At 38.9% G+C, this 24,463-nt stretch overlaps 1 protein-coding gene across 1 annotated transcript in view; it reads right to left on the bottom strand.

Moving 5' to 3' along the window:
• Positions 1 to 24,463, bottom strand: part of anpepa (alanyl (membrane) aminopeptidase a) — a 32,931-nt gene extending 8,468 nt beyond the window's left edge. Inside the window, exons 1-18 of the mRNA XM_034685928.1 lie at positions 23,802 to 24,463; positions 19,256 to 19,398; positions 19,014 to 19,147; positions 18,572 to 18,692; positions 18,129 to 18,283; positions 17,884 to 17,997; positions 16,915 to 17,058; positions 16,747 to 16,812; positions 13,964 to 14,029; positions 13,655 to 13,803; positions 11,305 to 11,384; positions 8,221 to 8,354; positions 7,334 to 7,389; positions 7,086 to 7,233; positions 6,761 to 6,849; positions 3,602 to 3,715; positions 1,456 to 1,623; positions 1,193 to 1,333 (exon numbers count right to left, since the gene is read on the bottom strand). Coding sequence (XP_034541819.1) covers positions 1,193 to 1,333; positions 1,456 to 1,623; positions 3,602 to 3,715; positions 6,761 to 6,849; positions 7,086 to 7,233; positions 7,334 to 7,389; positions 8,221 to 8,354; positions 11,305 to 11,384; positions 13,655 to 13,803; positions 13,964 to 14,029; positions 16,747 to 16,812; positions 16,915 to 17,058; positions 17,884 to 17,997; positions 18,129 to 18,283; positions 18,572 to 18,692; positions 19,014 to 19,147; positions 19,256 to 19,398; positions 23,802 to 24,409 — 2,630 coding nt within the window. The 5' untranslated portion in view covers positions 24,410 to 24,463. The remainder of the gene's footprint in view (positions 1 to 1,192; positions 1,334 to 1,455; positions 1,624 to 3,601; positions 3,716 to 6,760; positions 6,850 to 7,085; positions 7,234 to 7,333; positions 7,390 to 8,220; positions 8,355 to 11,304; positions 11,385 to 13,654; positions 13,804 to 13,963; positions 14,030 to 16,746; positions 16,813 to 16,914; positions 17,059 to 17,883; positions 17,998 to 18,128; positions 18,284 to 18,571; positions 18,693 to 19,013; positions 19,148 to 19,255; positions 19,399 to 23,801) is intronic.

Raw genomic sequence — 24,463 nt, 5'->3', positions numbered from 1 at the left:
TTAAAACAGTCCCAGGAGTCCAGAGGGGGATACTACGAAGACAGATTTGCGGTTATCGAGGTAACTTCAGGGTTAGCTCTGGATTTTCAGGACTACGAAGGTGGTTCCTGTCTTACCAGGGTAGATCATCATGGTTACTCATGCTGAACTCCTAACCTGCTCCGGGGCAGGTTCAGGATCAGAGATCAGTTTGGAGGAAACTCCACCCACTGACCAATCAGCTCGCTCGATCACAGAGCTCTGTTGGCTGAGGGGAGAGACGGGCAGGATACTTTTTCTAACTGTGTGATTTTATATATCAAATACTGATGACAGTTATTGATTATCTTTCCTGACATCATTCTTAAACAGAATCTGAAGTCAGATTATTCAGATGAAGTTGCTGTAGGCTATACTGCATTTAATATAAAACTGTGTGTGCTTCACTTTGAATCATGTTCTCATTTGTATTAGTCCTTTAACCACAGCGCTCAGTTTGATACCGTCAGGACTGCAGCTGTAACATTACGTCTAAAACTGTCACACACAAGACGAGATGAAATCAGAGAGAGAGATCACTGTCAGGGAACAAACAGAGTTATTATAGTCAGATATATCTGAACTAAGTGATGAGAAATAAGACGTCATTTATGAATTCACTCTGTGTTTTTGTCTAATCTCTCAGCTCTTCCTTCATGTTTCCAACTCAGCTGTGTTGATCTTAGTCTGGGTGATGTGTTTAACTTCTTCATATTTTTCTAATATCAGCGCAGTGTTTGAAATTCATGTCTGCTGACGGCTGACTGTCCGTGTCTGTGATTGGTCACATGTTGCCTTCTCCACCCCGTTCATGAAAACGTGCTCAGGGTAATTCAGGATTGACTCAACATGTTGATAACCAGCTTCGTGTGACAGTTTAGAGCGATCTCCTTTGTCAGGTTCAGTGAAGCCGGATCAGGAGAAGATATCTGGGATATGTTGAACTCGCTTCGTAGTATACCCCTCAGATCTACACCTGTAAATCTGTTGTTGGAGATGAAGTTCAACACATAAACACAATAATGCCAATCATCAGCCTCCACTTAAACACACCATCATAATGTCTGGCCTGTTAAAGTCTATAATCATCCAACCTCACATACGTATTTAAGAGTCAGTAAACAAGGTGTTAGCTGTAAAGACATGATGATGCACACTCCACATTGAGACCTACCCCAGTTTGACGTAGTTCCAGTGTGCTCTGATAAAGTTCCATGCCAGTGCCTGTCCTGCCACGTTCTCAGATATATAATCGATAGTGGAAGCAACATCCATGAGACGTATCTTCTCAGGGTCCAAAGTGTACTGTAGGTATCTGCAAGATAAGGGAGGCACAGACAGCTGTTTACTTAATGACTCTGCTTGGAGTTCACATCAGAACAAGTGTGTCTGACGTGAGAGAAGTTCATGACGTCGAGATCTGCGTCTTTGCTTCACCTGGTCAGCAGCCAGATCTTCTTGGTGCAGGCCAGAGCTTTACGGAGCTGGTCTTTCTCTGATGTTTTGCTGGAGCTCTGAAACTTGTCCCAGGCAAACTCCCACTCGTCCTTCCCACCAGCAGCCACAGCTTGGCAGTAGATTGCAGACCGCAGGTTTGGGTGGATGCTGAATCACATATAAAAACACTCAGTTCGTCTCCTAACGATGTGCACACTATCTTATTCTCAAGTTTTGTCTTCTTGTTCAGGACTGTTGGCTTGACCACTTCCTGCCAAGTATACTTAACATTTCTGAAACCTGGTGTAGAGTCATTTGTTTATCCATCAATAAAGAATAAGATGTCTATGTTTTGCCTTATTGTTATCAAGACTTACTCTTACTCTCTTAATGATGAGAGCAGATGAGAGAAACTTTAGGTTAGTGATCTCTACAAAGAAAGTTAAACCATGAGCGGTGGTGATGATAGCAGCAGGGTTCAAAGTTGTGACATTAGTTTCTTTTCAAAGGTGTGTGAACCTCAGAGCTCAGAGAAGAAGGAGAGCTGAATGAGGACAGTTTCATGTTCAATCCACCAAAACAGGCAGAGAAGAATCCATCCATCCAATCCATCTGGGACTATTTTTAAAAACTGTAAAGATAAATCATTTAAATCAATAAAATAATCTTTAATCAATGTTTTTAACAACGTGTTTGAATCTAAAGTTAGTAGCAGGGTAATAAGTGAGACAAGAACCCTCCTTCCAAAAAAAACTAAATCCAGATCATTTTTACATTTGGAAACCTGGTCATAGTCTTCAGGTCTTGTATCAATCATCAGATGGGCCAAATCTTGTTGAGTCGCTGGTAGATGCAAACTTATCTTACATATAACTTGAAACCCTGCATTAAAGCTGGGGTTGGTAGTCAGATTTAGATCCACTTTTTGTTATACTGGTTAAAATGATCCTTATGTTCCGATGTCAATCAATACATAATGTGTTCTTAAAAAAGAGGTAAAAAAAGCTGCTATCTACAGCCGGAGTAAACCTGGGAAAACACCAACCAATCCCTGCCATCAGGAGCCAAATGATGAAACCAATCAAAGCCCATCCTGCCAAAATGTACCCTCCTCCTGTGCGTACATTTCCCCAGCGTTCACTCCCCGTCTCCTGCCTCTGCTTCCCCTGCCTCTATTTACTGCCCCTCTCACTCGACCTCAGGCCTGTCCCCTCTGACCCGATGAGGTGCTTTGCTCAGGACTGTAGTCCGGATCAGAGTCTAAAAAGCTCTCACCACGGGGGCTCTGACAAGCAGAAGAATTAATGACATTTAGTAAGTCATACAGAAAATGTATATGTATTGTAGAGTCCGTCCGGACGCTGTAGGGATGACAAGCCGATTCGTGTACCGTCAAGTTTTAATAACCGGTCACTGTCGGCCGTGATCACGCCAACCAACAAAACAACAATCAATGTTTGAATGAATGAAGAACTTCTCCTCTTGTCTCTCCTCTCTCCCGCTCGCTGTGAGTGCTAACAATAGCCATGTTTGTTTGTGTTTTTAACTGTCACGAGGACCGGTTTCAGTCACCATCACATGGTCGTGAATCAGCGGCGCTCGTGCATGTGAGCGGGGGCGTCGTTTTGGAGGAGCTCCGAGGGGAGGGGGGGAGGGGTTAGACGGAGTCCTGAGGAAATGCTACATTCAAATTCATGCTACTTTTCCGTGACTACCAACCCTAGCTTCAAGAGGTGTTGCAATCCGTGCCGCATACGACTCCTTCCAACACACATCTACGTACAAATGTAGGTAAATCCAAATGCACCAACATGCATTATTACACATGCATGTTTTAAAAGAATAAAGACATACAGTATAACAACAACAACAACACTTTACAGTCTCACCCAGGAGCAGATTTGAAGATGCAGAGCCACAATGCTAAGTGGTAACAACAAGCAGCACGAATGATGGGAAAAAGAAGTAGTGTCACCTACCTTTATTAAACCATTGCTGCAGAGTTAGGCTACAGAATACAATGGAAGCTATTACAGTGAGAGCATTTAGTAGAAAACCAAAAGAGTTATGTGGAAGTCGAGGAAAATCAAAAAGGAACTGAAGGTTCAGAGTCAAAAGAAAGTAACGTATACAGTGGTGTTCTCACCTGTTGGTTGAGTCATTGCTGTTCATCCACGCGGCGTACATCTTTGTAGCCATGGCTGTGCACTCTGGGAGTCCATTGGAGCATGCCACATTTATGGCGGTGATCTGGTTGTGCCTTTGAATGAAGCACATTTACATTTCATTCAGATGTGTTTGACAGAGAGACAGCCCTGAACAAAGCTGGTACGAGTGCTTTGTCACTGTGTTCAATGAAGAGTTTTCAGATTCCTGCATTTAAATACAGTATTTTATTTTTCTGACACTTTTCAAAACATGCTTGTTACTTCAATCTCAGTGCAGTTGTAGGGAAACATGGATTCTGTGTACATTGCTGCACACTGCCCTCCAAACATCAACTGATCACAATCCAATGAGATGTGACCACAGACTATGGATGCTTGCTTGGTGTTTTGTTGGGGACCCCCTTGAAACTGAGGTGCTGCATCTCAAGGGGCTATCATATGATACATACATTCAAATGAATGTGACAATCACACATAGAAAAGAAAGACATCAGACACAAAATGTGCAGCATGACAAACAACCCGAAAGAGAAGACAAAAACAGAAGACAACACAAACAAAGAGGGGGAGGAGTGACCGTGCAGAGGGACAATCTGGGGAAGAGAAGGTCTTTGGCAAGAGGAGCTAGCTGTCGTCGCTAAGATAACATCTAAACCAGACATGTTCAAAGTCTGGACTGGGGGCCAATCACGGCCCAAGGTTCGCCTTTATATGGCCCCCAGCTTCCACCTTCAAATGTCTTATTCATGGCACAGAAATGTATCATATTCTTAATTACGTGTAAATGTGCATGAACAAAACTAAAGTAAATAAAAAGACTCATGGACTGTGCATAGGCTTCTCGTATGTATAGCTCTGTGAATTCTGCAGGAATAAAACAGAACAGTTATCTAAGAATCGTAAAGTTGGCGTTGATCAATGAATGTATTCATCATGATGTGAAAATGTGCGTGATGAACTCTGAGAGTTAAAAAAAAGAAAGCGGGGAGGGCCAGACAAGATCAAAATGATGAAATGGTGCAGAGGAGGCAAAAATTGTCACATAAAAATCATTCAGAATGCAGGATAAGAAATATTTGGTGCTAAAAATGTTGTTTACTGCTCAAAGTAGTCTTAAAAACAACATGAATTTGAGATAACAACAGGTTAACACTGACTAGTTTGAACTGCTTGGTCTGACCTTTCCTTTACCATCTTTCTCAAATTCTGTCCACACACTCCCAACTCTCCCAGTAGTGAAAATAACGGTGATAAATCCAAATTCTGATGCTGCCATTAAAAAAAAACACAGCAAGATAGCTAAAGACATATCCTCAGGTATCAAGAGACAATGAGGGACCAGAGGTTTTATTCTATAAACAGGTGATGATCCCACAAATATATTGGGCACTTCCTGGTTACTGATTTTTTAAAGAAACAATTAAAAATAACATTTTATAAAATAGAGCATTCATGTGTAACTTTTATGCTTGTTCAAAGTAAAAAATGTCAGCCGGGGAATTTTCACAAAATCAAATGTGGCCCTCTTTGAATGAAGTTTGAACACCCTGATCTAAACAGATTCACAGACGCAGGAGTTTGCACATTTGCACCAAGTTACCTCTGATTAGTCACAGTATCTGTTTGTTTATTGCCCTCTAAATATGACATTACAGGTTGAGTCAGCTAAACTGAGTTAACTATGTGGAGAATTGTCCTTGAGAGGGAAGGAAGTGCGTATCAGAGCGGAGAGTTTTTACTACAATATAGAAGTTGAATCTATATTTTTTACTTTTACTCCAACCAGAGTATTATTCACAAAGAATCTGCACTTCTGTTTGAGTACAGAACGAGTGTACACAGCAGGTCGAAAGGGAACAACTTTAGCTTTCGTTTGCATCCACTGAGCTCACCTGATAAATACAAGTTGAATATGTTCTCCCCTTTCACATCCCTTTTAACTTGCACCTGTAAGCGAGAGCACATCACCCCCATCCTCGCCTCCCTCCACTGGCTCCCTGTTCATTTTAGGATTTAAGATTTTAATGTTTGTTTTGAAACCTTTAAATGGAGTAGCTCCACAGTATGTTTCTGACCTCCTGCAGAGCTACACTCCTGCAAGGTCTTTGAGGTCTACAGGTCAGCAGCTTCTTGTGGTCCCTAAGACCAGGCTGAAAACCAGGGGTGGATGTGCCTTCTCGGCAGTGGCCCCCAAACTGTGGAATGAGCTGCCCCCCCCATGTTAGACTGTCCCCAACATTAACAACTTTTAAATCCTGTTTTAAAACATATTTTTACTCCTTGACTTTTAACCCAGCATGAAGGTGTGTGGTCTCTGTCTCTGAATGTTCCTTTTATTGGATTTTTATTTGCTCTTACAGTGTTTTTATTTTATTTTATTATTTATTTTATTGTATTTATTCATTTTTTAAAGTGTTTAACATGTTTTATTATGATGCTTTTATTTTATTCTCTGACAGCGTTTAATGTTCTGTGTGTTTTCACTTATTTGACCTCACTGTGCAGCACTTTGCTAAACTTGATTGTTTTTTTAAATGTGCTGCACAAATAAAGTGGATTGGATTGGATCTGTTCTGGTCTCCATAAATGACCGAGGGAAACGTTGCATGGTTAATCTGATCAGAGCTTGAGTCTTGCTAAAAATAAAGACCTGTTGCACATGTAAGACCTGGTTTATAACAGACTAAACTGCCCTAGTATTCACCAACCGGGTTTTGAATTGTTGGCAGAGTTCTTAAAAGAGTTGTGAGGAAGGAGGACGTTACTATTACTCTCCTTAGGGATGAAACATCAGTGCAAGAATCTTCAGTTTTGATGTAAAAGTCTTTTTAGGGTTGGTTGCTTCAGAGTTTCACATGTGCTCTTTTGTTTTTCTTTATTCCTTTATAAAGCTTCATGCCCTGATATAACTTTAAAAGTGCAACAAAATAATCATTTTAACATGTTTATAGTCAGAACACAGAACACAATTCACATTTTAACATTAATAGTTGTGAAACATTGTGAAACGTTCCTCTGTGCTCCTGTCCCCCGCTGTGGGTTAGTAAAACTGAAACTTGTAAATCTGCTGATGATTAAGTGAGGATAAATCTGTCCCGTATGGTGATGTTACTTTGTATGAAATGAATCATTCTTACTGTTGGGAGTGGTCCTCTGGGACTTGTGAAAGGTCTGTGTCATTCTGGAAGTAGTGGTACAGCCCGCTCACCTGCTCCCTGAGGTACACCTGCAGGGAGAAACAGCTTTATAGAAGAGTTTCAGGATTACACAGCAATATAACATTTTTACTGCACATCACTTTATGTGCAGGGATCGAGGGAGGAACATTAACAAAGGCAGTCGCTTACAGTAAGTCTGTTAAATCCATGTTATCCGTCTACTTCAGGTCACTTTAATGCATGTTGTGTAAAAACAAGATGACTTTATTTTCTCTTGTGAGGATTTTTTTTCTATGACACGTGCCTGCATGGGTCCATAAACCTCTGTGCGGTCGAACATGAAGACGAAATACTGAAGATTCCTGACTGCTGATTCCCAGGGAAGGTACTCGTACTCATAACGAAGGAAGCGGGTTGAATTCAAAGCCAGAGTCACGTCTATGAGTTTAGCTCTGAGGAAACACACATTGTATTTGGTAAGGTTAGTGCACTTCACCAGACATGAGCATGACTAAACCTAAAGAAAGGGGTCAGCTGAATACAAGTCATTACCTCGCCAAATTAAATGCATCATCAATGAGCTGCCCTCGGTTCATCAGTGGGATCCCCTGGAAAACAAGAGCCAGATGAGGGTCTGTTAGCTTTTAAAGGTAGCATTAAGAGTCCCTAAGCAGAGCAGACTTGATATAAATGGAATATAATATTCCTAATATGTTTGAATTAAACATTGTTTAGTTTTTGTTGACTGAGATTGAGACTTTTTATACCTGCACCCCCTTCCTGCCATCTTGCAATGCCATGTTTCTACAAAACAGACTAGTAACATATATAGAGGAAGAGAGTGGTTGTTGTGTGCAAAAGAAGTCCTGCAGCCTGAAGTATATTTGATTTTTTTTTACTTAAAATGGTCTTTCACAATCCGGTCACTGCAGACTCTGATCCTGGACCTGCAGCTTTGTCCAGGAGTTAGTAATGTGCTCCTTCACACAAGGAGTTGCAACATCCATATTATATTTTTCAGAGCACTCAGAGCAGAATGAGCGATGTCCTTGGCACAAAGTTTGGGCTCCATGCTGGTTTACTGGATGAATTATCCCTGGACCTGCCTACCTGGATGAGTAACACTACAAATGTGGTGCAGGTTTGCCCTTGTGGTTAATTTGCACCCCACACACTGAGTCTATGGTTGCCTCTTTTTACTTGGTGCTTAAAAATAGCAACACAAGCCAAAATGAAGCAGCAGCTAATCAGCATTCATCTTAATATCTCTGAGAACGTCAGGGTTCAGTCATCAGGGAGAAACTTGTCAGCATTCATCGCTAATACCAGCAGGTTGTAAAGTTTGTGTCTGCATCTGGTTCACTTCACAACGTTAAGATGGAGCTTTGTTTCTGCGTAGCTCTGGTACTTGTTAAGTAATTACTTGGCTCAGTACTCACATCTGGGTTTGACTCCAGCTGAGTTAGGAGGCGTTCCCAGTTCTCAGGGTTGTAGTTGACTCTGTAGTATCCAAAAGAGTTGACATTTGCCAGAATCCACTCTCCTTTCTTAGAAATAAACTCGTCTTTCTTTACTGTTCAAAAGAGAAATGTTGGTCAGAGGTTAGTGATACTCTGGGGTTGACAAAATCCACAGCTTCATGACTTGAGTCAAAGTTTAGATCCTCCTGGTGAATAACTCCAGTATGTGAAAGTTGCTCAGTCACATTTTTACTTGAGTTAAAGCACCGGAGTTATGGGGGCGCCATTTGTAAAGTTGTTCAGAATGAAAATAACTGCAACAGTTCTCCACATTCAGCTCTTAAATGTCTTTAAAATGTGATGTGAATTTTTAAAAGTCACTTATTTATCACATTTAGACAAATATTTGTGATCTTCTTCACATTTAATTTTGTTGTGATAAATATATTTAAGATAAACTCACTGTTAAATCCAAATGCTAAATATAAATATAAATGTTAAATCTAAATATTAAATGTTATATCTAAATGTTAAACGTTAAATCTAAATTTTAAATGTTAAATGTTAAATCTAAATGTTAAATGTTGCTCTGTGATCCTAAATATTTAGCTAATATGTAAATTAGATACAGAGATACAGACTTAGCAATAGTAACTTATCTTGTCCGTCCCATAGACTGGGTCAGTTCTGTCTCTGAGCGTTGTGAAATCTCTTACTGGACTCCAAAACTGCCTTTACAAGATTTTTCCCATCAGTACAGTCAGTACTGACCGGGCCGGGATATCTGTATCGCTTTATGAAGCTTTTATTTTGGGACTTCGTCTAGGCCTAAGTGTGAATTTGCATATCAGCAAAATATTTAGGATTGCAGAGCAACATTTAACATTTAGATTTATATTTAACATTTATATTTAACATATAGATTCAACATTAAGATTTAACATATAGATTCAACATTTAGATTTAATATTTTTATCTAAAATTTGTATCTAACATTTAGATTTAATATTTAACCTTTAGATTTAATATTAAACATTTAGATTTAACTTATAGATTCAACATTTAGATTTAATATTTTTATCTAAAATTTGTATCTAACATTTAGATTGAATATATAACCTTTAGATTTAATATTAAACATTTAGATTTAACATATAGATTCAACATTTAGATTTAATGTTTGTATCTAAAATTTGTATCTAACATTTAGATTTAATATTTAACATTTAGATTTAATATTTAACATTTAGATTTAATATTTAACATTTAGATTTAACATATAGATTCAACATTTAGATTTAATATTTGTATCTAAAATTTGTATCTAACATTTAGATTTAATATTAAACATTTAGATTTAATATTAAACATTTAGATTTAACATATAGATTCAACATTTAGATTTAATATTTTTATCTAAAATTTGTATCTAACATTTAGATTTAATATTTAACCTTTAGATTTAATATTAAACATTTAGATTTAACTTATAGATTCAACATTTAGATTTAATATTTTTATCTAAAATTTGTATCTAACATTTAGATTGAATATATAACCTTTAGATTTAATATTAAACATTTAGATTTAACATATAGATTCAACATTTAGATTTAATGTTTGTATCTAAAATTTGTATCTAACATTTAGATTTAATATTTAACATTTAGATTTAATATTTAACATTTAGATTTAATATTTAACATTTAGATTTAACATATAGATTCAACATTTAGATTTAATATTTTTATCTAAAATTTGTATCTAACATTTAGATTTAATATTAAACATTTAGATTTAATATTAAACATTTAGATTTAACATATAGATTCAACATTTAGATTTAATATTTTTATCTAAAATTTGTATCTAACATTTAGATTTAATATTTAACATTTAGATTTAATATTTAACATTTAGATGTAACATTTAGATTTTATATTTAACATTTAGATTTAACATTTAGATTTAATATTTTTATCTAAAATTTGTATCTAACATTTAGATTTAATATTTAACATTTAGATTTAATACTTAACATTTAGATTTAATATTTAACATTTAGATTTAACAATTAGATTTAATATTTAACATTTAGATTTAATATTGAACATTTAGATTTAATATTTATATTTATGTTTAACAGTTATTTTGAGTTAAATATATTTGTCACGTCAAAAATAAAGTGAAATTATCACAAATATTGCCCTAAATGAGATTTTAAAAAGTGACTTTTAAAAATTCAAATTATGTTTTTATGATGTTTTGAAGCTAAATGTGGAGAAATGTTGCTGTTATTTTCAGTGTGCACAACTTCACAAACGACGGCCCATACTTGCTTTGAATGGAAGACTTAATATTAAGTATTAAACATTTTCTTTTCTTTTTTTATTCTCCAAACATTGAATTTTCACAATGCATGAGTGCATTTTTTTCTCAGATGCAAAACCATCATCCTTCTCTGCTGTAGCATCATTACCATCACTAAATGAACTGATCTGCAGGATGTTTGCTTCATGTTCAGCTATGGAGACGTGTCATGTACAGGTACAGCAATATCACTTCAACAAAGCACATCGAAAACAACACATAACAAAATTCCAAAGAACATTAATCTGTTGACTTCAGAGAAAAAACAGCGAGTAACCAGAACAGGGGCAGAATTGTAGAAATTTCTTTCATGTGACGGGAGTGAAAGTAAAACGTTTTCCCCAAAAAATAATACTAGATAAAGTACAGATTCTCAAAAATGTACTTAAATTAACTTAGTCCATCACTGGTGATACTTTACTGGTCACCAAACAAATCAGTAGGTCTGAAGAATGTATTGTAATTTTCTGTTTCTGGTCAAGTGGTCTTTGGTTTATCTCCGCTGTATTTTCAAGATAATCAAGACCCTGACACATCTGCCCGAGGATGTCCAAATAACCCTTGTATTTATCTATCTAATCTAAAATAGAGAGGGTGAGAAACTGGAAGGTGTCCAACGTGAAAACGGTTCAATTTAAAGAGTATTAGGATAAATCTGATTTTCCTAAGGCTCTGTGTTGTGTTCTGTGTTACCTGTATCCCTGCTGTCCAACCACGTAGAGGTAGTCTCAGAGTTTTTGGACTTCACTCTGATCAGGATGTGCCACCAAAGACTAAACAAACAAAGAAAGGAAATTACTACTCAGCCTCAGTTAAGAATCACAAATACGATTAAGAGCATTTCAGAAAAACCAAACGAAAGCACGGGATGCAAACGGAGCATGAAATTGAATCTGCTTTATTATCAGAAGATATCAGCAGTGCCAGAGCCTAGAGCAGGGATGATCTGGATAATGGCCAAGCAACTTAAAACCATGTGAAGTTCAATTGTTGTGTAATTCAGTGTTGGGAGACATGGTAAATTCACATTGTTTAAAAACACATCACAAAGCCAGTCATATAATGTGCTGTGATGAGCTGCAGTGATATCATGCAGGCTTGGCAGAGAAGTGCTTGGTTAATAAGACTGCAGTGACGCACTGACATACTGTATCTGCCAAACAACACAGACTCAATTATCTCTGATTATTTACTGAAGACTATTCTCAGAGAAGTTGGACAATGTGAGGTATATTACATAATCTAATTACGGAATCAGAACTTGCATTAACTCATGTGTGCATTCCTATTCCTGTCAGGTCACTGAGGTCTTCCAATGCTTCCTTTTTAAATACCTCATGTGTTTCACACCAGCAGCAGAGAGAGAGAGAGCTTTATGTTTTCATGCACCAGAACTCTGAACTCTCTGTGTTTGGATGTTAGAGCACAAGCTTTTAAAAGGAAACTGGGACCTACCTTGTTCATCTGACTTTTAACTTAGAGGGATTTAAGATTTTATTGACAATATCAATACAAATATAATAATAAAATATATTATTAGTAATATTATTCACAATAGTGTGAGCATTTGGTATTCATGTTGATTGCCTGTTTTTTATGTTTTGTTATTATTAATTTTTACTTTGTTGTATTGTGAATCCTTTTTTTTAATTGATTTTATTATTGGCTCAAATGTTTTACTTACTCTTAATTTCCAGCACAACCTGACTGTATTGTTTCATGCACTTTTAACAGTTCTGTGCTTTTTAATGTTGTTTTAATCTGCCTGTGTGTATTTGTATCCTTGAGTGTAAAGCACTACATAAATGTGGGTTTTGAGAGGTGCTATATATAAACGTAAGAGGATTTAAGGCCACTGAAAAAAAAAATTAAGGTCAACTTTTTTTTTTTAATTATTATTCTGAGAAAAAAGTCAGAATTCAGGTGGATTTTCAAAATAAAAGCTGTCTGAAATAGAAAAATGTGCCTGGTAATTATATATTTGTCATTACAATAAATCTCAGTTTCCACTGATATGTTTTGATTCAGACTGAAAGGAGAACACCTCAAAATGTGATGCTGCCAAATACAGCTACACCTGATTTGGAATTTCAAAATAAAAGCCATTGGAAATGTAGCATATTAGTGATAATTTTGGATATTTTCAAAGTGAGATTCTTTAAAAATACATTTTCACTAACTAATTTCAGTTCAGACTAAAAGTAGACAGAATTCTCTCTTTTTTCTCATAATAATAATAATAATAATAATAATAATAATAATAATAATAATAATAATAACAATAATAATTGACCTTAAAAAATGAGTGGTCCTAATCCTATTATTATTATTGGATATTTATTTATCTATTTATGTTCATTCAAATTGTATTGGTTTTAAATAATTTTTCTGACTTTTATTTATTGAACTATAATACTCCATTTATCTTAATATTTTTTTTGTATTATTTTTTAATTATTTTAACTGTAGCTGCCCATATCCCTTTTTTCTCTTTTGTTATGAAGCTCTTTAAGCTGCTTTTGTGTATGGAAGGTGATTAGAGTAGAGTTGAGATTCCATATTTCAATTTTTTGTACTATTTAACTACTATTTTATAATGTAAAACTACCTCTGCAACTCACCACTGCACTTTATCATATTATTTTAGCCTGTACATATTAGTCATGCCTATTTATTGTTTCTTTGTATTTATAGCTAAGGTTATTGTTATTATATTTTTATTTTATTTTTTATTGTAGTTCTTATTCTTATTCTTATGCCTTGTACAAAGAGAGCACAGTTTACTGAAGTCAAATTCCTTGTGTGTTCAAGCATACTTGGCGAATAAAGCTGATTCTGATTCTGATTCTGAGATGTATATGTATATACATATCAATGTTACATTATAAACTACAGATGTTCATCATCCCACCAGTGACTGCATATAAAGGAGTGATTATGAACACAAACAAGGACACTTCATCCAGCTTCTATTTACAGTTCACACATCTAACCTGCACTGTTGATCATCATTCATCATTACCATCACTATCTGGATTCATACCTTGACTCAGAGGTGTCATTGAACAGGAAATGCCTCTGGTAGATTTCTCCAGAGGTCGTGTTGATCGTGACGACAGGATAGCCACTTTGTTTGGTCCAAGTGTTCATCACCTTTGCAACCTCTGTGTGACCGCTATCTTCATCCACAGCCTTCAAACATGGCAGAGTTAAGATGTTATTATATAAATACCATGAATTGATCAATGGTTATTGAACAGTGACATCAGCACTGTCATACGTTTCATTACAAACACAACATTCAACTGAATACTGGCTGCTAAAGAAACCTGAGCAATGAAAGGACTTTTACCTTTTGTATATATTCCCACAGGTCGTCCTGGTCAGTGTTTTTAAAGCTAAAGTCAGACAGGTACATCTATAACACAAAAACAGAGAGAATAACAGAGGTTATTAGTAAAGGTTCAACCTGTATTCAAGTTTTTCCAGGAGAAAGTTCTGCCTGCAAACTCGTGACTAAATTAAAGGTCACTAAACTCAGCGTTCAGCAGCAGATTAAAGGTGTTGACATGAAAGTTTGTCTGAAAACAGATCTCCTCTAACTTTCTGGCCCCTTTGCACCTGAACAGCAATGATGGACCTGATGATTTCCTAATCTATCTATCTGTCCCACACCACAGGGGGGAGGATGTGACTCTAATCTGTGTGTCTTGAAGTACATGAAATAGAAGCAGACTAAATGTATGCACTATGAACCTGTTCCTCGTTGTCTCCTCACATTGTCTCTGACTAAAACCAGATGTTGGAATGTGAGACCTCAAAGTGGAAGTGAAGTTATGGTAAACAGATCAGCTTTGGACATGAGGTGGAAACTTTGTTTATTGATGTACTGGTACACTTGTGACTGTATGAGAGGGACTTTGTGTTGGGTTACCATCTGGATATGATGCTATAACTAAATATGGGTCTGCTTGAGGTCATATAATGAGGGAGACTAAATGTAAGAAACGCCTCCTAAAATACTGCATTTCAATTCAACAGCATCACTGCAGACATGAATCTTACAGAGCTTCATGCTACATCAATACCTCTCAAAGCTTCAATTCAGATGCAACACATTTTCATTAAAACCAAGTCATTGGAATCCTTCTGCAGTACACAATATCTGTTTATCAGTTAGCATGAACTTTCCCCTGGCATGCCTGGTCATTAACAGAGCAACAGCCTTTAAGAATCAACACACCTTCTTTGCAAGTTTCTGCTTAAATGAAAAGTTCTTTCATTTTGGATTCTAGCTCCCCATGCCCTTAAAGTCAGCATCATTAAGACACTTAATCACCCGGCTCTCTTACTGATCTTCCAGCTGTGTAAGATGCTTGATTCTTCACAACCCATTGACAACGGTTATTAACTTTCACTAACATTAGCAACACCGGAGACAAACTGATCACAAGTCATGTCAAATCAATCCTCGGTGAAGAGTTCCTGTCCATCAATATGATGAAGGAGTGGAGCAGGTGAGAGAAACTTTAGGTTAGTGATCTCTCCAAAGAAAGTTAAACCATGAGCGGTGGTGATGATAGCAGCAGGGTTCAAAGATGTGACATTAGTTTCTTTTTAAAGGTGTGTGAACCTCAGAGCTCAGAGAAGAAGGAGAGCTGAATGAGGACAGTTTCATGTTCAATCCACCACAACAGGCAGAGAAGAATCCATCACCATGGAACGACCACTGACGAAGAATCACTGGGACTATTTTTAAAAACTGTAAACATAAATCATTTAAATCAATAAAATAATCTTTAATCAATGTTTTTAACAACGTGTTTGTATCTTAGGTTAGTTCCCTGGTAATAAGAGGGATATAGTATGGTTAGCAGCAGGTAGTTATGGGAAATAGAACCCAGACAGGGTGAGACAAAACCCAGACGTGAGGTCACCTGGGCAGCATCATGAGTCAATGTTTACAAAAGATGAACTCAAAACTTTGTCTGAATCGTTTTTACCCAAGAGACTGTAAACAAGAAGCAGACATAGTCACTGTATGTCACCGATCAGTGTGTGGACCAGTGTATTGATGCTCAAGTTTTGCATTTTGGCAGGAGCCCACTTTTTTTTTAGTTTGTTGTGATAATATAAAAAAGAGAGGCTGGATACAACTCTGCTCTGTCCTTGACGTTCTGGACTCCAGCTGATACGGACGTACTGGACTTCAGCGGCAACAGCTTCTACTACTTGTCTCATCACTATCACCTCTCTCTCTTACTCCCCTCTATCTGTCTTTCAAGACCCAACTCGGTCGAGGCATGATGGCTGTATAACATGAGTCTGGTTCTGCTCGAGGTTTCTGCCTGTTAAAAGGAAGTTTGTCCTCTCCACTGTAACTCGCTAAATACTGCGATGTGCAATGCTCATGATGGATTAAGGTGGGGTCAGACTGAGTCTTACCCTGTCTTGAAGTTGGGTCTCTGTTCATAATTTAACATAGACTGGTCTAGACCTCCTATGTTTGTAAAAGCGTCCTGAGATAACGTTTGTTGTGATTTGGCGCTATAAGATTGATTGATTGATTGAAGACAGGATGCTGATGTTGCAGCTTTTCAAGAGCAGATAGTCGTGTTTTAGTGGACACCTTAGGGTTATCTTCTGTTCACAATAAAAGTAAAGTCAACATGGATTGACAACTTTTATCAAGAATTAGTTCAAACTAATCTAATCTCCAAAGGTAATAAAAGTGTTTTATATCTGAACATCACTGATTGATCTATTCTTAAAGATCCGTTTCCTTGTTCAAATCAACACTCATTTTTTGGATTGCTAAAGACATTGGCCAACCCAATCAGCTCCACCTTACATGATGACACTAAGGATATATTTCAATACTAACTAGCTGAGAATCTTTAAAGGACAACCAAAGCTCTACTCTGCAGGATGAAGGCAGCTTGGTTCCAGATAATGTGCAATGGAAGAAAGAGATTCAGACATAGATTTCACAACAATAGAGCTGAAGTGATGTGGAAGCAGTCTTTTTCTTACTCGTCCCATCCGTCAGTAAGACATGTTCAGTTGTCTTTGTGCAGGGGCAGGGATTAAAGCACAATATGAGCCAATCTGAATAAAGGTGCAATGTGAACTTACTTTGATCCCTTTGTTGAAAACCCTTTCGTCCACCATGTCTGCCAGCATCCTCAGCAGAACAGCGCCCTGCAGAGCAAACACCAAAAACAGTGGTCAGGGAACTGCTCTTGTACATCTGTAATTTAAGTTTTGTATTCTTTGCTGTGAAATCTGTGGATGTTACTTTACCTTGCTGTATGTTATAGCATTGAACATCATAATTATCTGATGGATCTCCAGGACATCGTCCTGTGGAGGGCTGATAGGACCAGACGTGGCCAAAGCATCCTCCTCAAATGCTGTGTGGAGGTCGTGCAGGACGAATGCATCTTTCTGTGAAAACAAACAAAACAGTGTTGCTGAATAGTTTATTAAAGGAACAGTGCACAGTTTTGTAAAATACTTGATTTTGATTGGTCGATTCTAACATCCTGTGGTGCTGCAGGGGACACAGTAGTAGTCCCAAAGACAGTAATTGAAAATCAATCAAAGTATGATAATGATTGTTTTAATCAAGTCGCTGTCTAATAAGCAGGATAATGTCCTGCATCATATCATTGAACATTATTCCCTCATTATCCTTCATTGAAGCAGGGTGTTATGGTCCTGATTTGTTGTGTGATTTGCCCTAACCCTCTCTCTCTCTGCCTGCAGGTTGCATGGGTAGGGGCGGGGCCGGTCTCCTCAGCAGTGAGGCTCATCAGGCACACCTGTCCCTGATCTGCTCATCAGCACTGGCTTCTTAAGCCACCACCAAACACTCCTCCAGTGCCAGATTATTCCTCTAGCCGCATGCTCCATGTCCCGTTGTAGCCTTGCTCCTGAGGAGATTCAAGCCACGCTTTTCTGTTTACTTATCTCGAGTTGTTTCCAGAGGATTGATTCCTAGTTTTTGTTTGTGAGTTTTTGATAGAACCTTTTCCCCCTTTTTGGGTGATTTTGTGTTACTCCTAGTTTTGTACTTTTTCTCAGTTGTTTTTACCCGCAAGGCGCTTTTTGTTGAACCTTGGTTTTTGCTTAATAAATACTTTTTCCCTGTACTCTGCATTTGGGTCCCAGTCCTTTACTCAAGCCGTAACACAGGGTCCCTTTATTGTTCTTCAATCCCCATAAGGTCAAATATGTCTGCCCCTTGTTTAACTCCCCGACTGCACGTACCATTTTAAATGTAGGCTCAACATGATCCACTGCAAAGTTAGTCATGTAGGTGGCGAAGCCCTCATTCAGCCAAATATCGTTCCACCATTTCATCGTCACCAGATTTCCAAACCACTGTCATCAGAAAGAGAAGATATGAGTTGTGTGAAGTCAAACTTTTCCATAACACTGAAGGAGTCTCATCATTGTCCATGTTACTTTGAATAAGTGACAAAGTTATCTACTGGAGCTCTGTGTCATCAAACCTGGTGTGCCAGCTCATGTGCAATGACAGTGATGATCTGTTCCTTGTGCAGCAGTGAGGACACTCCGTCCTCAAAGAGTAAGGATCCCTGCTCATACGTGATCAGTCCCCAGTTTTCCATCGCTGCAGGTTCCAGGTCTGGCAAAGCAATTTGATCTGGAGGAATCACAAAGGACAAATTAGTTTGTGAAAATGTACCAAATTTAAAGAGACGGTGATATGTTTACAATCCAGGAGTATCCATCAGGGTTTTAAGACTAAGAATCTCCATCCTGCAACATTCACTGTAATGTAAGAGCTACTGAAGGGTGAAGACAAACTAACACAAAAAAGGTCAAGGGTGCAATGAATGAAAGATAGTGATGTTCCAGAAAAACACATTGAGAAGTGAAAGTTACATTTTTCATGTCAGTACGTTGGAGTTGCATCCACACTCCATCTTACCGAGTTTCTTTTGTTGGTAGTTGATTTCAAAATGCTTCTCATAGAAGGCGAGAACCTTTCCGGTGACGTTGTCTGCGTATCGAGTGTGACCTGCTGCGATGGCTTCTGGACGAGCAAATGTCTAATGATCACAGAACAGTGGTGAGATTAGGAACGCAAGATATTGTTGCAGCAAACAGTACTTTTCAAGCTGATGCCTGCACACACAGCACAGACAGGTTCAAACACACACAAGCTTTTCAGGTCAGGAACACCAGTATTATCTAGTTATAGGATTATGTATTGGTTTGAATTGAAATGAAAGACAGAAACCTTTGGCAGGGATTACTTTTCTGGTCAAATGATTTGAATTAGAAGTGTGATTCAGAGTTACTCTGGTCCAACACTAACACCATCACAAACTGCAAATACACAAATCTTGATTCTACGAGGGCACACGTACTCTGATATCCACGCGCTCGTGTGCAGACGGGGTTGACTTGAACTCAGAAACAGTGAAGGAAAATAAGTATGTAGACATCTTGGGTGTTGGATAGAATCGAGTATATTTCCATTCCTCATCTATAATGTTGGAGTCTGAGAGAGGGTAAAGAGCAGAGCAGTTTGAGGGCGGATACCTTGTTTGCTTTTAGTGCTGTAAATTCTTTATTGTTACAGTTTAAGAGTCAGAGTCTGTGATTTCACCTGATCTGCCTGCATTTCCCAGAGCTGTTGTTTCTAGCCTGTGGATGATGGTCACCTCGAACACTGCTTTCATCTCCGGCTCATCGAAACAAGGGAACACTTTCCTGGCGTCTGCTGGCTCCAGATCGGTGGCTGCGAGCAATCTATGAAAGAGACAGATTATTACTGATATAATAGACATGATAGATACATTAAACAATAACCAAGTGCTCAGACAGCATCAACTTCAGTCCATCATTTAGATCCTTTAGAGATCTATAATACTGATTAAAAACATCGGTCATTCCTCTCCACTAAGTCTCTCCACACACACTCAAAGACGCAGGTTCAAAAACCAGCCACAGACCACTCAGCAGCAATTTACTGACCCAGACTGTACCTCTCCTCAGCTCATTTAAACACACTCATGTTTAAAAACAGCAGACTTCATGTGGTGACTGGAAGGACATACTGTTTCCTGTTCCAGATTCTAAATAATGTGACAACCTCATCATTCACCAAAGACAACAGGCTTCATGAAACTAATGACATGTGACTACTTTGCGTACCGTTTGACTCATCCAGCAGATTTGTGGACCATTAACTCCATAAGAATATCCCGCTCTGTTATTCAACACCACAGAGAGATCTGAGATGGTCATTTCGCTTTCTCAGGATGTAAAAATATCTGAGGCTGGACTCATTACTGACTCACAGCTGGTGTCATGACTAAGCGGGGACTTCTACCTTCAGGCCAAAGGTCTGTGGTTTGGTTTAGGAAAAGGTTAAATTAAAACATTCAGTGTTAACATATATTCACAACCAGGTGACGGTGAAGAGACACAGCTTTCACCGACATCACTTCCTTGTAAATGATTTGAATGACTCTATAATTCATTCTTGATCATATATTTTATTGTATTATAAAATCAAGGCAAAGGTTTAGTTTCAGTTTATTTCCACCTCATATTTCTGTAGAAATGAAACTTCTCCATGATTGGTGGTCGCAGAATTTCTACAGTGGTGTGAAAACTCTTTTCTGATGATCAACTCCGGAAAGACAAAAGAGCTTGTCATGGATTTCACTCTGCCTTCTCCCCTGTTTTTATCGATAATTAAGCAGTGAACCGGCACAAATACCTCGGCACTTTTATCCATAATAAACTTACATTCGATCAGGTTGCATCAGGTTGACGCTGTTTGTAAAAAGGCTTATCAAAGAATGTGTTTTCATCAAAAGCTCAGGGGTTTTATTGAATCTCTTTGAACTTTCTCTATGGTTTCCTGGCATGGGTTGACAATTTGGGAAAATAAAAAGAGACTTCAGGCTATTGTAAAGATATGCAGCAGGGTTGCAGGCAAATCCCTGCCTGACATGTCAAGCCTTCATATCAGCCATCATCCACTCCTCACTGTCCTCTGGAATTGTTCCTGCTCCATTCAAATCAGCTGCTGTCAGTCCCACCCTGAAAAAATCCTGGTTCAGACCTCAATGATTTCAACAACCTCCGCCCCATTTCTCACCTCCCTTTCATCTCCAAGATCCTAGAAAAAAACGTTGCCTCTCAACTCCACTCCCATCTCACCAGTAACAACCTCTACGAACAATTCCAGTCCGGTGTCCGTCCCAACCACAGCACAGAAACAGCCCTCATCAAGATCACTAACGACCTCCTCATGGTAGCTGACTTTAATCTCCATGCTCATCCTCCTCGATCCTCCTCCATAGGCATCACTGACACCCCCCTGCACTGGTTTCACTCCTACCTCACAGGCCGCACTCAGTTCATCCAACTCAAATCCTTCACTTCACTACCCTCCCCCGTCACGTCAGGCGTGCCCCAGGGCTCTGTCCTGGGGCCCCTCCTCTTCATCCTCTACCTTCTCCCACTTGGCAATATTTTTCATAAATTTGGCATTCACTTTCACTGCTTCACGGATAACACCCAGCTCTACATTTCCAGTAAACCCGACTCCACTCTCCCACCCTCCTCCCCCACCCTCTGCCTCTCTGAGATCAAATCCTGGTTCACCTCCAACTTCCTTCAACTCAACAGCAATAAAACAGAACTCCTCCTCATAGGTACTAAGTCCACCCTATCCAAAGCCGACAGTTTCAAAAGTAGACAGTTCAACAGTGTCCCCCTCCCTTCAGGTAAAGAGTCTGGGTGTCATCCTCGACAGCTCACTTTCCTTCCACTCTCACATCAATAACATTACCCGGTCTGCATACTTCCATCTCCGCAACATCAACCGTCTCCCCCCCTCTCTCACCCCTCACACCACTGATATCCTGGTCCACAGTCTCCTCACCTCCCGTATTGACTATTGCAATTCTCCTCTTCGGTGTCCCTCACAAATCCCTCCATAAGCTTCAACTGGTCCAGAACTCTGCAGCCCGCATCATTACCAGAACCCCCTCCTTCCACCACATCACCCCGGTCCTCCAGCAGCTCCACTGGCACCCGGTCATCTTCAGAATCAATTTCAAAATCCTCCTGTATACTTTTAAGGCCATCCACAACCTCTCCCCCCAGTATCTGTCTGATCTCCTCCACATCGTCACCCCCTCTCGCTCCCTCAGGTCTTCCTCCTCCCTCCACCTCTCTGTGCCCCCTGCCCGTCTCAGCACCATGGGGAGCAGAGCTTTCAGTCGCTCTGCTCCCCAACTCTGGAACTCACTCCCACCAGACATCCGTAACACTGATTCACTTCCCTTATTCAAATCAAAACTCAAACCCATCTGTTCAAATCTGCATTCTCTGTTTAACTTCACTGCCTCATTTTAACTTGGTGTTACTCTGCTTGTTGTTTTTATTTATCTTATCGGGTTGTTTTTAGTGTGTTTTATCCTCTCTGTAAAGTGAGCGTTCGGAAAGGCACTTAAAATCAAATGTATTATTATTATTATTATACATCCAGCCAGGACCCTCAGCAGAGCCTGGTCCATCGTGGCTGACCCGTGCCATCCTCTCTTTATTGAGTTTCCCCAGACCGCAGATACACACTGCCAAAAAGCAGGACAGATAAGAAGAGACACTCTTTTGTCCCGGTAGCAACTGGCCTGCTTAATGATGCCACATAACACTATTGTCTTTATGTTCTTATTGTTTTAAATGTTTTAAGGTTGTTGTGTAATTAGTTGTACTGTTTTGTTTATGGCACCGCTAACTGAAAAACAAATTGCCCCCCGGGGACAATAAAGGAACCTTGAACCTTGAACTTTAGTTTCAGCTGGTTTTAATAGAACTGATGCAAACACAAATCCTGCTGTGTTATTCTTGGCAGAGTCTATTTGATCATCTCTAGTTTTAAGTCCCAAGAGCGTATACAAGATGTATTAGAAACCTTTCTGTTAAAAAGGTCACATCATCGCACTTTGACTTCTTAAACCTGATTCTTTTTTTGTCAAATGGGATCCATTGGTTGCAAAAATGACTACATCATGTCAACAGCATTACTTAATACAAGATGCTCATAGGGAATGAATTAATGATGTGGCAATCAATAATGCATGAATGATACATGCAGACATCATCGACTGTACAATAGATGGATGCAGAGTTTTGAAGCCCTATCGTCCACGGTAGCCAAACATGCTGCCTGCCTGTCAATCAAGTCAGCCATGTCCTTATTTGGGCATAGCACACAAGTTTAATATCTTCAAATGAAAAATCCCCCATACAGTGAATGAGAGAGAGAAATGAGCTTTTCAGACCTAAATCATTTTTTAATAATAATAATAAAAAATATTATAAAATTATTGTTATATATATATTAAATCCTTTTTTGTACCAGGCTGTAAACGTGTTTATTTCTGCTGTAAAGATCGTCTTCTTTGAATGAGTGTGTATGTGGTTTCCTGTGTCTCTACTGTGTAGTTATTTTTTAATGTTGGTCTCATTTACCTTGACAACCTGTCACACAGAGGGCAGAGGGTATCAATGTTTATCCCCTCGTCCAATATGGCAACTTCAACTCACAACTCCAAACTCAAGCCGAGTGTATCCTGCAGTCTATAAACCAGTTGGTGAGCTGTTAACTCCACTTTGCATAAACAGCTCATAGTTCAGTCCCTCCACACCCAATTAAGAACACATTAGCTTAGCACGATTAGCTGGAGGTGTTTAACCGTATAGCCGTCTGAAAAGAGGCCGTCTGTTTCGACTGCCTGATGCAAACAAATCAAAACACAGAGCAGAGACTTTTCAAAAGGAGTTATCCAGATAAGATCTTGTTCGGCACAGGACTTATTTTACAAAAGCAGACCATCGTGTGGTTTCTGTTCGACCTTTATAACTTGACTTTGCTTTCAGCTTTGCATTTTAAAGACACCAAATTCAAACTTTAAGATTTTTTCGGGCTCTAATTGATCTGAAAATCTATTTTCACAGCAGTGACGGCAGCACACGTTACAAATAGATGCGTTCTTAACCAAACTCTACTAAGATGATTCACAGAGAGCAACTTGACCGATGACCAAGCACTTACGTTGAGCAGAACCAGGCTCAATCACATCATCATATTTATCATTTTAAAAACAAAGATCTTAAGTTTGTTTCCTTACCTGTTCACACTCGTATCCCCTTCATACTCTGGTTCACCGTCAACATATGTGCTCAAATACAGGCCATCAAGACTTTGTGACATTTCTCCCTTGAAATTCAGAAACAAACTGTAATTTCCTCCTGCCTCTAAAACGTCCCTCAAGTTAATCTCGAGGAAGTTCGCCCAGCCTTCAACGTATGTCATGGAGGAGACACCTATCCTCTCATTTAGGGCTTTGTCCATCACCACGGGTTCAGAGACTGTCAGGTCCAAGCTGTGAAGGTAGATGGTGCTGGTCCTCTGCACACAGTGAAAGTGAACCGTGGAGTTCCCTGTAAAGAGCATTGTCTGGTTGGGACTGGTGACGTTTACCTCCTCAATGATTTTGGTGTAGAAGTGAGGCTGGAGGAACAACTCGTATCTTTCAGGGATGAGGTTCTTTGGTAACCTCATGACGGGTGGTGGTCCTGGGGTGGTTTCCGGGATGGTTGGCCTAGGCGTCGGGTTCATCGTTGAGATCTGAGTCTTGTACAAAATGACCATGACGACAATGCCAGCGATGGCACAGACGGTCAGGACGGCTGAGGTGGCGGCGAAAGCCTTGGAGATGGAAGAGTTTTTAGACATGGTGGTTTCTTCCTGGAGTCAGTCTGGAGAGTCTTGTTGTTTCGTGATAGAGAT

This window comes from Notolabrus celidotus, chromosome 6 (genome assembly GCF_009762535.1).
Source record: "Notolabrus celidotus isolate fNotCel1 chromosome 6, fNotCel1.pri, whole genome shotgun sequence".
Classification (NCBI taxonomy): domain Eukaryota; kingdom Metazoa; phylum Chordata; class Actinopteri; order Labriformes; family Labridae; genus Notolabrus; species Notolabrus celidotus.
This window is presented reverse-complemented; position numbering and strand designations above follow the sequence as displayed.